We start from the raw sequence: 15740 nt of genomic DNA, 5'->3' as shown, positions 1-15740 counted from the left end.
TCCCCATATTGTGGGTGGGGGCTGAGGCTGGCAGAATATTGGCTTCTCTAAGGTCTTATTTTTGCTATGAAACTGTAACCAACTGGATTGGGTACAGGTAGGGAACCAGCTTAAGAAACATCAGCAGTAATTGGAAAACCTGTGGCAGCAAGTTTCAGCATGTTATTTATTTATTTATTTGATTAATTGCTTTCTATTCCCGCCCTTTCCTGACCAAGGTCAGGCTCAGGGTGGTTAACAGCAAAATTCAACAGTTTAAAAGCATATTAAACAGAAATTATACCTTAAATTATCTTTAAAACCTTCAGGTCTGTTACAAATTATAGATGGTGCCCTTAAAACCTTGTACAACAATGGTAAGCCGGTCAGAGGAGGGGGTGAGAAAAAAGGGAAAGGGAAAAGGTAACCAGGACATGAAAGGAAATAGGAAATAAAAGTAGTTAAAGGTAATATTTTGAGTTCAGTTGGGGTCAGAGTCATACAGCATCCCATAAACCTTTGTTTATTCTATACCACAGTCTCCTGTGGCCTCATATTATAAACTTTGCAGCGGTAAATAATACAAAATCTATCTCAGTTGTATACTAGAGTAACCATCATGGCTTCCCCCAAAGTATCCTGGGAGTTGTGGTTCCGTGAGAGTGCTGAGAATTATCTTTTGGCAGTCCCTAGCCTTCTCCTTCCCACTACAAGACTCCAGTTCCCGAGGTGCCCTGAGGACAGGAAATTATTATTAAAGCGAATTTTTGTATAGCTGTGCTCCAGGACTACCTGGAAGCTTCATCGTGGGACAACCATCTCTCTGGAGTTTTCAAAAACCTGCCACCCAAATGAGGAACTGAGGGTGGCTAATGTATTTGCTCCCCCAACTTCTCTTTGAACAGGTCTGTGAAGCTGCTTCTGTCTTCTGCATTTGTGCTGAAGGTGGCCTTGGAAGTCGAGAACCGCCATGAGGATGCTTATCATGCGGTCCTCCACTTGCTCCACGTTCCTGGCCTCTCCTTCCGCAAAGTGTCTGTGCTCAAGGTACGCATTCTACCTGTAAAAGGTCAGGTCTTCACCACCATAAACAACCTTTCTCTCCCCTACATGTCATGATCTTCTGAGTTGGGGTGGTGCAGATAGCATTCTTTTCCCCCACTGGGCGAGACAGAGAGCGAGCGACAAAATTGCCGTTATCAAGAGTTCACTGGAATAAGAGGGGGGAAAAGGAAAAAAAAACCTCAACCAGAACTAAGAATTTTAAAGTTGAGCTAAGAAGAGCCCCATGGTGCAGTGGTAAGCTGCAGTACTGCAGTCCAAGCTCTGCTCACAACCTGAGTTCAATCCCGATGGAAGTCGGTTTCAGGTAGCCGGCTCAAGGTTGACTCAGCCTGCCATCCTTCCGAGGTCGGTCAAATGAGGACCCAGCTTGCTGGGGGTAAAGGGAAGACGTCTGGGGAAGGCACTAGCAAACCACCCCGCAAACAAAGTCTGCCTAGTTAACGTCGGGATGTGACGTCACCCCATGGGTCAGGAATGACCCAGTGCTTGAACTTTTACCTTTAAAAGTTATAACAAAATGATAATATTTATTATACGGTGTACACAGAAATGAAAACACTTGGCCTTTTATATAGCCTAGTCAATAAAACATTGTTGATGATAAAAACATTGTTAATAACCAATAATTAACCAGACGCATTTCAGCCTCTATGGCCTTCTTCAGTGGTCATATATACAATTACAATTATTATAGAGACACATCCAGAAATACATGTAAAAGGTATGCTATAAAGCAATAACCTTATATATTGTGTGGCCCGTTGTCACTTATTGTTGTATACCATGGATATTTCACCATTGGAATCGGCTCACACAAAAGTCTTGTAATGTATTTCTAATGTTGTACGGATGTTTATACCATCAGCTAGTGATAAAGCATATTTTTGCTCAACTTTAAGGTTCTGGAATAATTAGTAGACACTGAGGGCCAAACTAGACGTGACGTTTTTTGGCGAGCTGCTTCTCGGTTCCCCAGCCCAACTCACTTTCCCTTGCAACCATACAACAACTGCAGGGAATGTCATTTTGAAGATTACAGGGGGCCCTCTTCAGCTTGGAACTGCGGCGTGGGGGTGGAGGGGCTCTGCTCATCCACGAAGTTCAGATTCTCTTAAAGATTTGGGCCTCGCTGCAATTGTGCAAGAGAAGATTTGCAACTGGGTCCATTTCTCATAGCTCACAGTACCCCTTGTTTTCTGGCAGCCCAGTACTCTGACCATCGTGAGCTGTGATGGAACACCTGTAAGTCAAGGATTCAAGAATCTCGTCTGCAACGTCAGCCACCCTATCTATAGGGAGCGCACAAATGTGAGTTTGCAATAATGTCTTTGTGGCAGTAGGGATTTCACAACATCCTGTGTGGCATTAACTAAAGCTAGGGATAAGCCCTGAGGTGGTTGCCTCAGTAGGAAGCGTCTGCCCATTCTGGATTCACCTTTTGTGCTGGTAACCTCTGGAGACTACAGCCATTTATACAGGATCAGTTTTGATGCTCGTTCAAATCTTTTTTTTTAAATGCGACCTTTAAAATGCCTATTCATGGTCCCGATGCAAAAGGAGAAATTCCACCCCCCCACTCACCTGTTCCTTCTTTCCTGCTTGCATAGCCATTAGCAACCCCCGTGTGCATAGCTAATGTGTGGCTGTAATTTTGCATGGTTCCTTAAGGGGATTCTTCGCAGCTGGGGTGGAGCAAACACAAATGGTTGCGTTAAAGGGGCTCTTAAGAAATGCGAAGCAGGTATGCACCGGCTTCACAGTCACTTCCTGAATGATGGTTCAGTGTGAAAAGCTCAAAAAAATATGTGGGGCACTTCAGCCTGGAACAGGCTGCTAATTATCAAGCATAAATGGCCTACAGAATTGGTCTTTGGGAGGAAAAGAGGCTCCAAGATTAAGGCCTGTGATAAGATTTCTGTGTTGACTGGAAATGTTTCTTGGAGCTAGGGAAAAAGCTAAAAGCACCCAAGAGCTAGCCAGGCAGAGTGGTCCCTGCAGCTTGGGCAAAGCTTGGCTCTCCTTGCTCCTAGCCACCAGCAGCCCTCCAGGGCAATGGCCCACCCCCGAATTTTCCCTGTTAAATGTTAAATAGCCAGTTTGTCTCTGCCTAGAGCTGCTCCATCACTTCATGCAGACCCAAATGAAGAAAGAAGAATCCTGGACTGAGAGTGTGTGTGGGGGGGAGAACTCTGGAGGAACAGCAGGAGGAAAAGGGATAATTTTTGGGAATAGAAAGCAATGCTTGCAATGTGCTGGCAAATGTTGGCAAATGGCTGTGGGGTGGGGGAACCCCGGGGGAAGAATGAAGGAACAAGCACCAGATGTGTAGAGGCAAGAACATCAGCTTCTGTAGAGCGGGGTGAGTGCATCAAATACCAGGTGCATCATGGAGAATGATTGTGATTTTGCAATTTTAGGAAACAAATTACCGTACCCAGAATTTCTGAGGATTGCCTGTAACATGTATCTTAAGAGCGGAGGGATACAGTAAGGGGCGTGGGAACACCTGGTGCTTTGTCATTGCAGCCCTGCTAAACAGATGTGGACTTGGTCAGTCCTCTGGATCAGGGCCCATTTGAGGGTGGGCTGTAAATAAATATACATCTCAGGGGCACCGCCACATAAAAACGGCTGGCGTTCTCATTGCAATGGCACATCCCCTGGCATGCATCTCTCCGTCGTTCAACGTTGTGGCTGCACAAGGGAGAGATCAGCACTCTGGAAAAAGAACAGAGAATCTTGGCAGGGGCTGTGAATTTTCTCATTTTTGGCTTCGCCTCCCCCATTTCAGGTTTTGATCGAGCTCTGGTTTGACGTTCTTGAAAACAGCTCCTGGGGAGATAGTGTAGAGATGGAGGCGTATGTCAGCAGGTAAGTTTATGCTGACGAAGTCGCTTTTGGAGGGTTTGTGCAAGGGGCTACGCAGAACGTACAGGTGAGGGGGTATTGCTGGGGTAAGGAATTTGGTGGCAGTGGGCAGAGTGTGCATGATAACATTAGGGAAGTTCTGGGAAGCTAAGCAGGATCGGCCCTGGTTAGCACTTGGATGGGAGACCACCAAGGAAGTCCAGGGTTACTATGCAGAGGCAGGCACTGACAAACCACCTCTGTTGGTTGTTGGAAGAATTTTCCTTTTGCCCTCTCCCTCGGTCCTTGATGTAAATGGAAAATCTCTGCTAGCCTACTCACCAAAGCTTAGCAAAAACCTTAGTTCGTTGTGCATGGTTCTCTGCCTGCTTCACTTACCAAAAGGCAACCCAGAGAGATCTGGAGAAACACTCTTACACAGCACACAGAACAGATAAAGTAAATCATGCAGCTTTATTATACTTACAAGGAAATATAAAGCAAAGAGAAAAAGCAATACTTAACTAAATATATATACATGTGACAGAATATAACAAAACTTACACACATGCAAGACAAACAATTACAGACAAACAATTACAGAGGCCTCTGGGTCAATTCCAGAGAGAGAGATGGCAACAACTGGGAAGCCTGATCTCTTTCCCTAGAATGACAAAATACCAGGATTTTGGGAGGCTCTTTTATAGGTAAAACTGTGGGAGAAAGATTTTTACAACAGCCCTCCTTTCATGTTTTCCCGGAGATAGGCTTGCCATGTTTTTGCTTTGAAGCTTTCTGTTCCCAGAATGTTATTTTCAACAGGGTCTCTGACAATTTGTTTGTTTGTGACAAGTTCCCCCAATTTAGCAGATAGATTGCTGCCGGACCAAATGTTCGTTCTCTCCTTAAACAAGCATCCTGGTGTGTTTTCTTTTGGGTAACTAGCCTCTAGCCTGCAATTTGCTTTAAGATCAGAGGCCCTAAATTGGAAACTGGGGTCAGCTAAAAAGTCAGGTCTTCGTGTGGCTATAGGTTATAATATTAAGATATAAGTGTGGTTATTTTTAACCCAAACTCATTTAATATAAACTAATATTTTTAATATGAACTAATGTTCAATACAAAAAATTCTCACGACATTGGTCTCTTGCCTTGGGGTAGCCATAAATCAGCCGCGACTTGACGGCACTTTCCACCACAAGGATGCCTGAGCAGAATTCCTTGCAGAGACTTGATTTCTTGGCTACGCAAGGATTTGGAAACCCAAGACAATCCCTGGCTTTAATGATTGTTTTGTATGCTTGACATTTGTGTGGCTGTGTACTTTGCAGTGACAATGAGAGGAATGACACCCTTTCTGACAACAAGGCTACTCTCACGATCCCCGTCCAGTATCCCATCAACATCATTGTCAAGGGGTAAGAGAACCGGTGCCTTTGGGTACCCCACACTCCCACTCTCCTCTAGAGCTAGGAGAACTTCTTGACCATGGCTGTCTTTCTCACAATTCCACATTAAGTGCCACACAAGTGTAGACTCTGGAAACGGTGCAGGTTTGGAGCTGTGGACTCTGATCTGTAGAACCAGGTTTGATTCCCCACTCCTCCACATGAGTGGCGGAGGCTAATCTGGTGAACTGGATTTGTTTCCCTACTCCTACACATGAAGCCAGCCGGGTGACCTTGGGCTAGTCACAGCTCTCTTAGAGCTCTCTCAGCCCCACCTACCTCCCAGGGTGTCTGTTGTGGGGAGGGGAAGGGAAGGTGATTGTAAGCCGGTTTGAGTCTCCCTTAAGTGGTAGAGAAAGTTGGCATATAAAAAACCAACTCCAACTCCTCCTCCTTCTCCTCCTCCTTCTCCTTCTGATGGATCCACTGATACCCTCCCAAAGATTCCCCCAACTGGTGGAAGACTTAATGGAATGGAGTTCTTGGGATCTGATCCCTTAGCTTTTATTTATATGTTTTGAAGTTAAGTTTCCATCCCTTACTGCTACGAAAGAATGAGGGCAACATATGGGTGACTCATAGTTGCTGTGGGGGTGGGGAGGAGAGAAGAGGAGACCTTTCCCTTTCCTAGCAGAAGCAGCAGAGGGCTAGCCATTCCACTCTGTTGCAATGAAACCAACACGGGTCAATTTAAGGACTAACAGGCTTATTGTGGCGTAAAGTCTCATGGACTAAATTCCCGCTTTATCAGATGCCACCAAATGTAATCCTCAATTGTAATCACCTGGATATTGAAGAACAATGATAAACAGCTGGGTTTAAAAGCCGTGACCTGCAGGCAGCACATCCGGGGACATTTCTGTGGGGCAGAAGTATGAGAATTTGTAATGTTATCAGAAAAGCTGAGTTCAAAGGAAAAGGGAAGGTGGCCGTTCGGGCCTGGGGTAGTCTAGTGCCACTGTACTCTGGAGGACTGGAGAAAGCTGGCCAGAGTGGTGTAGTGGTTAAGAGTGGTGGTTTGGAGTGGTAGACTCTAATCTGGAGAACCGGGTTTGATTCCCCACTCCTCCACATGAGCGGCAGACACTAATCTGGTGAACCGGGTTGGTTTCCCCACTCCTTCTCATGAAGCCAGCTGGGTGACCTTGGGCTAGCCACCGCTCTCTTAGAGCATTATCAGCCCCACCTTACCTCACAGGGTGTCTGTTGTAGGGAGTGGAAGAGAAGGTGGTTGTCAGCTGGTTTGATTCTTCCTTAAGTGGTAGAGAAAGCCAGCGTATAAAAACCAACTCTTCTTCTTCTTCTGATATCCAGCCCTCCCACCCCAGAATCCCTGCCACTGAAGTCCCATGCGGTTCTTGAAGGAAAAAAAGTTTCCCCTCGGTAACAAGTTTAGGCTTATTCCTCCCTTTTTTTTCTAGCTAGTGCTGTGTGTTGTGTATGTATGCATGTGGGATCAAGGGGAAACAAGTACCTTGTGTGGAAACCAGTTCCTTGCGTTGGACAAAAGGGAAATAAGCACCTTGTGGAGTTTGGAGTTCCCCGGGCTCCTGAACAGCATACCGCTATTGGCTACTGGGGTTATCCTCCCCAATCACGGATTTGGTGGGGAGTGGCCGCAGGCGGCCAAGCGGGCATATAAGCAGGGGTCCGGTCACAGTAGTTAGTTCTGTTCTGCCCGTTCTTAATAAAGCTTTTGCTGTTGCAACGCTGTCTCCGTTCTTCATGTATCGCCCACACGACTTAATTGTAGTGACGAAGGTGGGATACAAGCGCTGGTAGGCAACCCAGCTCATCCCCGCTGAAATTACTCGAAGGCCGGTGAGCAGCCCGGCTCACTAGCTGCAATTGTTAGGAAAATTCTTTTATCAGAGGTTATGGATTGTATAATCATGGCTGGTGAAAGTCAAATAAAGCAGACGCATACAATGAACAAAGTCCTTTGTCTTAGCAAAAACAAACTTTACACACTATAAAATAGGATAGGGTAAACTTTGAGTTTAAAACAAGAAATCCTTACTACATTTTTAGTTTCCTATACGTGCCAGAAAGGATCTGGCAGTTTCTAAACTTAAGCACATGGCATCTCTAAAATACATAGTTGCCCCATCCTCACTGTTTGAGATCCAAAAAGTAACTGGGTACTGCTTTCTCTTCTAAACAAAGGAAGAAAGCAGTAATATGCAGATTGTGGCTACGTGACCACAAACATGTTTACAACTGATCCTCACTGACCAATAGCTAATTGACACTCTGGAGATTACATCACCTTCTTGAACTGGTCAGCATCAATACAATCAATTTTAACCCTTGTCTGTCTGACATGTAACGAAGCTCGCTATCTAATCCTCAACAGAAATCACTACAGAATAGTCGGTAGGCAGCCCGACTTGCACAGCTGAATCACTACCGATACACGAAGGAGACGCAACGCAAGGTGCTTGTTTCCCTTCTGTCCAGCGCAAGGTACTTGTTTCCACACAAGGTACTTGTTTCCCCTTGATCCCACACGCATACATACATACACAACACTGTGAGTGGTTGGGGGTTCTGTGGCGACGGTGACTACAATGGAGTTATTGGAAGATATCCGGTGGCACCTGGTTCCATTCACTTTCACCCAAAAGCGGCGGGCTCCCCCTGCCCCACTGCCTCGCCCATCTCACCTCCATGTTTGTTCTTTTTCTAATGCAGCTTAGAGACATCCGTTCAATACATTAACTTCAGTTCTGTCCATCAAGAAAACAAGACTGTGACGCACTTTTATGAAGTAAGTGAGAGAGAGAGCCTGCGAGATCGTGCAGAATGAGAAGTTTAGGAATGTTTGGGATCTGAAATAATCGGGAAGCGTCTTACCTAGGTCCCTGCCTTGTCTCTTGAACACTTTTCTCGCCATGGCCTTCACCGTTCTACTTCTAATCAATCAGGACTTCAAAAGTCCAGTTCTTTGTTCCTGTGCTGGAGCTGGTTGGCCTTTGTTACTTTCCTATAGGCTCAATGGACTTTTTAACAGGAGAGCTAAGAAGGCTGGAGGCAGATTGCGAGGATGTATGCCTGTGAATGTAAAGGGGCTGTGTATTGTTGGAAGTGACACAAATTGCTTTACTGGGTCTGCCTAAAGTCCACATATGTTGGTTCTGTTTCATGCACAGGGGCCAGATAGATAGATTAGAAACAGGGTCTGTTTTTAGGGAGAAATGGCAGGTTTCACATATGGATCCAAAATTTATTTGTTTGTTTGTTCAATTTATAATCCGCTCTCCCCGGCCAAGATCAGGCTCAGGGTGGGGAACATCATCAAATATATCACACATTAACAATAAAAGTAATAATTCTAAAATTAAATAATAAAACCCAACAAAAAACCCTTAAAAACTCCGGATGACGCTTAATTTGGCCTATAGTGCCTGGAATAAGCAGTAGGTTGCCCCCCCCTCCAATAATGAAAGTAACATAGAACAAGGGGGGGGGAATAGGGAGCTAAATTACTAGCTAAAGTTACAATGCAGGTCTTTAGTAACTAAACAGTACCAATGGGATAGATCTATTTCCTGCTCTGCAACAAAAAGAGATGCACGTTATGCTTGTTAATAAATAGTGGGTGTTGCTGTGTTTTTATGGGGAATATAGGACTATATTGCACTGTGCAGAACCTGTTCCAGTTATGCTTACAGTTGGCCCTGGAAAAGGAATGTCTGAGTAGTACAAAAATTTCCTAGTGTGAGAGCAGCCATCTTCTAGCTCAGCCCTGGCCTGCTATTGCTTGACGAATAACCTGTTGAATTGTCATCCCCTCAGCCTCTTCTTCCTTCTCCCTCCAGGTAAAAAACGTGCCCTGGGGTGCTTTCCCAGCTGCTGCAGTGGCAGTGTTTGTGAAGGTGCCTGCTGTGTTTCCTGCTGGGCTGATATGGAAGGTTGATAGAGTCCAAGCTGTAAGTATTATTCGGAAGGACCTGGGTGTCAGCGGGATACATGGGGTGGAAAGTCATGACCACATAGAGCCATGAACAAACAGGACAGATCTTTCTGCAAACCTAAAAAACGCCCTAACTTTACAGAAAAATCTGAAATCTTAAAAAAAATTAATGGTTTTTTTAAAACTTCAAATAATAGAAGCAGTGCTTGTCGCTTTAAGAATCAAATGTCCTTAGTAGCTGTTGCTAGGCAACTACACAGTAATGCCAGCCTTCAAGCCTAGGTTTATGTCAGTAAAAAGCACAGGGAGTCCCCCCTTGAATGATTTCTTATTTCACCATTCCCTTCTCCTTTTATCAATTAAAAAAGGGCAAGGAAACCAAAAACCTTGGGCCAGTTGCATATTCTCAACTAACTTACCTCAGAGTGTTCTACTGGTCATGGACTGTAATAATAAAGAACTGAACTGAACTGAACTACCTCACAGGGCGAGAAAGAAGAAGAGTTGGTTTTTATACCCCGCTTTTCTCTACCTTTAAGAAGCCTCAAAGTGGCTTACAGTTGCCTTCCCTTCCCCACAACAGACATGTTCCTTGTGAAGTAGGTGGGTCTGACAGAGCTCGGAGAAAACTGTGACTAGCCCAAGGTCATCCAGCAGGCTTCATGTGGAGGAGTGTGGGGTGGAGGTGGAAACTTGGTTCACCAGATTAGATCACACAAACACAAACCTTTATTGGCATAATTACAATGCCATAATCATAAATCCATATAAACACCAGATTAGATGTAAACCGCTTTGGGTCACTATTGTGGAGAAAGGCAGGGTACAAATGAAATAACAGACACAGCTGAAGATGCAGGGGCAGATAAAAGGCTGGGAAGTGGGACAGTGAGAAGTAAGCAGGAGAAGGGGAGAGGATATGGGGGCTTTCAGGGAAGGGAAAGAGGAAATAGCAAGGGAGGTGAAAATGAGATGCCCCCCCCGACTCCTTGTGAGTCTCCCACTTGTAATCTACAATTTGCATGCGGCCAAATGGATGATTCTGCTCTTCCTAGGAACCCTCTGTGATCTGTGAACTTGTTCGAATGGACAACAGCACAGGAAAGATGGATTCCATCGAGGACCATTCTCAGCTAATTGAGGTAGGTGATTTCAGTATGAGAGTCAAAAACACAATGTACCCCAAGGGATGGTTCTGTAACAAAACCGGGTGAGGTGGTGGCCTCAGGTCAGGTCCAGGTTTTTTTTTGGGTGGGGGGACAGCTGCTGCCATTTCCCCTGCCTCACCACCCCTCATGTCGTCTACCCAGAAACTGGAGCAGCCAACAACTATTTCCTCCTCCAGTTGTCTTTAAACACAGAGCAGCAAGCTGAGAATGCCCAATAGGGCTTCTCCAGAATGTGGCAGTGGGGTTGAAAGGGGGGGGATAGGGTGGCAGTTGCAGCTGTGGGTTCAGGGAGCAGATGGCCTTGGGGGGCACCCTTGATTAAGCCACCAGTAAACAACCCTTTACTCTTGCAAATGTTTAAAAGGGCTCTAGAAATCAGTAAATCTAAGAGTCGTTTTGGTAACAATCAGCAACCTCTTGTTTGGGTAGGGTTGTCAGGTCCCTCTTTGCCACCATTTGGAGTTTTTTGGGGTGGAGCCTGAGGAGGGTGGGGTTTGGGGAAGGGAGGGGCTTCAATGCTATCGAGGCCAATTGCCAAAGCGGCCATTTTCTCCAGGTGAACCGATCTCTATCGGCTGGAGATTAGTGGTAATAGCAGATCTCCAGCTAGTACCTGGAGGTTGGCAACCCTATGTTTGGGGCCAAGTGGCCATTGATCCCATACAGCCTGTAATCCCATACTGCTGTAAGCCTCCGTATCTTCCCTTAGAACAATCCCTCCCTGGGGCACTGAGATCCCTCTTCTATCAACAGTATGTGTCTCGTCTTAAATCATGGAATCTAGACTGCTTCAGTGCGCTGGATTCCTTGAATGCATTGATCTTTCTGCTCTAGTTCCTTCATGCTCAAGCTTAAAATCACTGAGAGTTTTACAATTCAAGCTGAACAGTGCCTATCTTTTACAGAGGTAGAAAGCTATTTTTAAAAAACTGTGCCTACCCAACAACTTCACTATTATGAGTAAATGGTACAGTTAACTCTGGAATTCTAGTAGTCGAGCACCTTCACTTCATTGGTGGCAATTACTACTTCCTTGAGGGTTATTTGATACCAGAACATCCAACTCTGATTCTTCTTGCCTTACTTTGGGGGCTGCCAACCGAGGGTAAAGTTAGCATGGCTTCCTATAAATGGGATAGTGGAATTCACTCAGAAGTATCCACTCTTGGAAAATATCAGTTTGAAGTGTGGATTATCATTTCCTTAATATCTTTCTTTTCTTTCTGACAGTGTGCTGTTGACAAATATCTCATCTATCAATGTAATCTTGGAAAGATAACTTCCTCTGTGATCAGTGTTTCCGGAAAGCTGTATGCCACTAACAAAATTGAGGTAAAGATTTCTGAATAATCTGGAAAGAATAACTCATGGGGGACACCAGCTTGTCTCTAGCCTTAGGGCTGGGCACGGGCTTAATACGGTTGCCAGCTCTGGGTTTGGAAATTCCTGGAGATTTGGGGGTGGAGCCTGTGGAAGGTGCTTTTTGGGTGGGGAGGGACCTAGGTGTGGTATAATGCCATAGAGTCCACCCTCCAAAGCATCCATTTTCTCCAGGGGAACACATCTCTGTAGTCTGGAGATGAGCTGTAATTCCAGGAGAGCTCCAGGTTCCGCCTGGAGGTTGGCAGCCCTAGCTTACAGAGGAGCTGGGAGCGTTCAATCCTCTCCTTGTGCCATGAGTCCCGGGTCCAATTTATTTGAAGTTGCAAAATTTAAGACAGAAAATGCAACATACTCAGCATGGGGACCACAGTGGAAAGAAATTCCAAGCCCACAATGCCAGTACTTTTCTATGCTTATGCTTGCAATGGTATTTAACATAATTTGTTGTGTGAATGATATAATTCACGCGAGTCCAGCAACTCTCCTGTTCTGATGTTCTTATTCTACATTTATAAATTGCACTGTGGAAATCTTTGAATGGGTTCCTTCAGCCTCATGAGCAGACACCAACATCATATTTTTGGGGGCAGGATGGAGATATGAATATAGGCCATTTATGCAGAGCTGTTTCCCTGTGGTCACCCCCGCCAACTGCTTCGGGGCTTCCTTTTGATTATGCATGCCTTTCCTGACTGTCAGAGGTTGCCTTGTGCTCCCGGCACCTTTCCGAGCGTTTTGCCCGTGTTTTCCAGATTCTGACTAAAACAGAATCCGGAGAACACGGGCAAATCGCATGGGGAGAGCGAGGCGACAGTCGGAAAGGGCGTGCATAATCAAAAGGAAGCCCCGAAGCAGTCGGCGGGGGTGACCACAAGGGAAACAGCCCTGAATAATCAGCCATAGAGTACTACCAGTTGGATTCCAAGAGCTTGATGGTCACGTCCAGCCTATTTTGAAATCAGCTGTTGCAACAGTCAGCGCTTAGAAGTGTGCATCTTACTTGTAAAGGGATTTTCTGAGTATGAAGCTTATTGTCCAATGGGATCTAAGGCTTGTCGTTTCTTTATTCTACCAGGATTTCTCTCAGTCCAGCTTCTGCACAGCCTCATGGCTGACGTTTGACACCAGAAGATACTCCAATCAGTATGGTACTCAATATGCCCAGTCTCAGGTAGCAGAACAAGCAGATGCTTCTGAAATAACCCTCTTTCTTCCTTTAGTGCAAGTGTATTAAAACTGTTTGCAACATTCATTCATGGCATTCCATCCACTAGAGTACTTTGTGAACCAAAGGATATCTAGAATGTGTGAAACAGTATCTACCTCTTTGAGCTATATACTTTGAGCTTGGTGATTATCCTACTGTTAGCATGATAATGGGTTTTGGATTATTTTAAAAACTATATCCATTTTCCTTCTTGCACATAGCTTGCTTTAATGTGGATTTTGATGTTTTCCCCGTGGGTTATTTGCCCTGGTTTTGATGCTATGGAGAAGCTCCTTTCTCTCTCATTTCTCCACAGCATCTTTTCCCTGCTAAAGAGGCTCATTCAAAACCAGGTGACCCGAGTCATTGGCAGCAGAGTGTTGATGTTTGAACATATAGAGGTGCATCCAGCAAGGTTTTCTGTGGTGAAAAAGGGAGGCAGGAGTCCCCTTTGACCACCAAAAGGGCTATGCTGGGGATCGTGGACAAAAGCCATGTACAATGAAGGCTTTAATAAGAATGGGACAAAATGTTGTGAAAAAGCTGACTAGATCCAACCCATAGTCTGGAAGACTATGTTAATTAATAGATTAAAATATATTTAATGTTAAGGAGATGGGGAGACATGTGACATTGAATAAGAAATCTAAAGAGCAATAGTACTCACTTAGTGCTATCTTGGATTAGATCACGTTCGATTCAAGGGAAGGGGCTGCAGTTCTCAGACAGAGCATGCCTTTGCATGCAGGTACCAGATTCTGTCTGTGGGATCTTCAATTAAAACATCGCAATAGCAGGACATTTTTGTTTGCTTGAGGCCCTGGAAAGCCATCGCCTGTCAGAGCAGACAGTATTGAATAGACGAACCAAAGACATTGTTCAGTATAAGACAGTTTTGTATGTTCATCACTATCTAAAGAAAGTGTGAGAAGTATTTTTGCTGATTTTTTTCCTCCTTTACCATCTCTTTAGGGAAGGTATTGGTTTTTTTTAAATGTTGAACTGATTTGTGAATGTTGCAAATATTATAGTGTGGCATCGTGGGTTTTCCCCATTAAAATGATACATATAGCCAGGCTGGCCATCTGACTGCACCCAATATGACTGGCGATTTGTGTCCCTTCTCTCTCTTCTCACATAGGTCACTACACAAGTCGATATGATTTACGTAATGGATTATCTCCCTGTTATTATAGGCAGTGCCGTGGGAGGCTTGTTCTTGCTTATTCTCATCATTGTGGTACTTTACAAGGTAAGATCGGATATGTTTCGGGAATCCAGGATCAAAACCTGGAAGGTCAGCTGCTTTTGAGAACTGAATAAAAATAGTGTGTGTGTGTGTGTGTGTGTGTGTGTATGTGTATGTGTATGTATATATATATATATATAGCACACACACACACACTCCATTTCCTCTTGCTTTCAGTCCTCTTGGATTTCAGTCCTGATACAAACATGACTGTCTGATGCCAGTAACTGGCACTAATACATTTTGGTTGAATAGTCAAGGTTTTCTGTACACAGAACGTGTTCAGCCTTGTTACAGAATATGGACTTCTATGGTCCACTCCAAGGTCCTGTTAATGGTATATGTTGTTCTCCTGTCTAATTCAGAGTAGAAAGATAGGATAATTATATTAAGGATTTTTCCTCCAATGGCAAGCAACTGATTTCATTCTACTTCATTCTGAAGAGACTTACTTGGCTCTAAGCTGAATAACCATTCTCCTTATTTTACAGTGTTCAGCATGATAGAGTCAAAGTTGAGCCTTTTAAAGTCCCATAGATATGAATTGTTCCTTTTAAAGTCCCATAGATATGAATGGGGGAAAGTAATTGTTCCTTTGGAATCAGCTGGACTTAAATATACTTAACAAAGGCTGGACTGTACCATTTACTACCATTTTATAGTATTTTCCAGCATACGAAGTGCCCTCACAACAATCACAGAAGCTAGGTTAGGTTGCATTGTTCAGGAATGCCCAATAAGCATCAGATGGGTTGAATGGGCATTTGAATTTGGGGCCTCTCACATGCCAACCAAACACCTTACCCAAACAGCTATTATTTCCCTTCTCTGTTGCTTACAGTTTGGATTTTTCAAGCGTAATTATAAAGACAAGATGGACCATGAAGGCAAAACTGAGACTATGTTCCCAGCAGAAGGCAACCTTGAGGACGATGAAGGAAAAGTAGTCCCATTGAATGGAGGAGCAGAGAGCAAATAACCAGGGGCTGCTTCCGCACTAGCCATTTGGTTTGGAACGGACAGTGGTTTTAACAAAGAATCCAGATGGCATTGTTGCCAAATTGTTGCTGCCCCACATTTCCTGCCCCACACTGTAATTTTGTTTTTTTTTGCATACTTCAATTTAATTGCAGTGCCAGCTTGTCTAGCGTTGACAGTGAAAATGCTATTGCAATTGCTCAGGGCTGCTGGCCCCTTCATTTGTTTCTTCCCTTCTGCTTCCAGCTTAATTCCTTCCTGTTCACTCATGACCAGCAAATCTGAACTGTAACTTATTGATTCTTGTGGGGTAGTGCATGTGTGAAATATTGCTTTTCTCTTTGCAGTTAAAGCCATTGCTTTAATTAAAAAAAAAATTATGGTTGTAACCGTACTACAAGTTGACCTGGAAGCTAAGCAGGGTTGGTCCGGGTCAGTATTTGGATGGGAGACCACCAAGGACTATCAAGGTCGCTAAGCTGAGGCAAGCAATGGCAAA

General features: G+C 44.5%; 1 protein-coding gene across 1 annotated transcript in view; it reads left to right on the top strand.

The window, feature by feature from the left end:
• ITGAL (integrin subunit alpha L) overlaps positions 1-15242 on the top strand; it is a 43248-nt gene extending 28006 nt beyond the window's left edge. Inside the window, exons 20-30 of the mRNA XM_056864224.1 lie at positions 885-1026; positions 2248-2352; positions 3836-3915; positions 5223-5309; positions 8034-8109; positions 9161-9271; positions 10311-10397; positions 11655-11756; positions 12883-12978; positions 14156-14266; positions 15105-15242. Of these exons, the coding sequence (XP_056720202.1) occupies positions 885-1026; positions 2248-2352; positions 3836-3915; positions 5223-5309; positions 8034-8109; positions 9161-9271; positions 10311-10397; positions 11655-11756; positions 12883-12978; positions 14156-14266; positions 15105-15242 (1135 nt within the window). The remainder of the gene's footprint in view (positions 1-884; positions 1027-2247; positions 2353-3835; positions 3916-5222; positions 5310-8033; positions 8110-9160; positions 9272-10310; positions 10398-11654; positions 11757-12882; positions 12979-14155; positions 14267-15104) is intronic.
• Positions 15243-15740: the final 498 nt, after the last annotated feature.

Source organism: Euleptes europaea, chromosome 18, assembly GCF_029931775.1.
Source record: "Euleptes europaea isolate rEulEur1 chromosome 18, rEulEur1.hap1, whole genome shotgun sequence".
Taxonomy (NCBI): domain Eukaryota; kingdom Metazoa; phylum Chordata; class Lepidosauria; order Squamata; family Sphaerodactylidae; genus Euleptes; species Euleptes europaea.
Note: the sequence above shows the minus strand (reverse complement) of the source record. Positions and strands in the feature narration are given on the sequence as shown.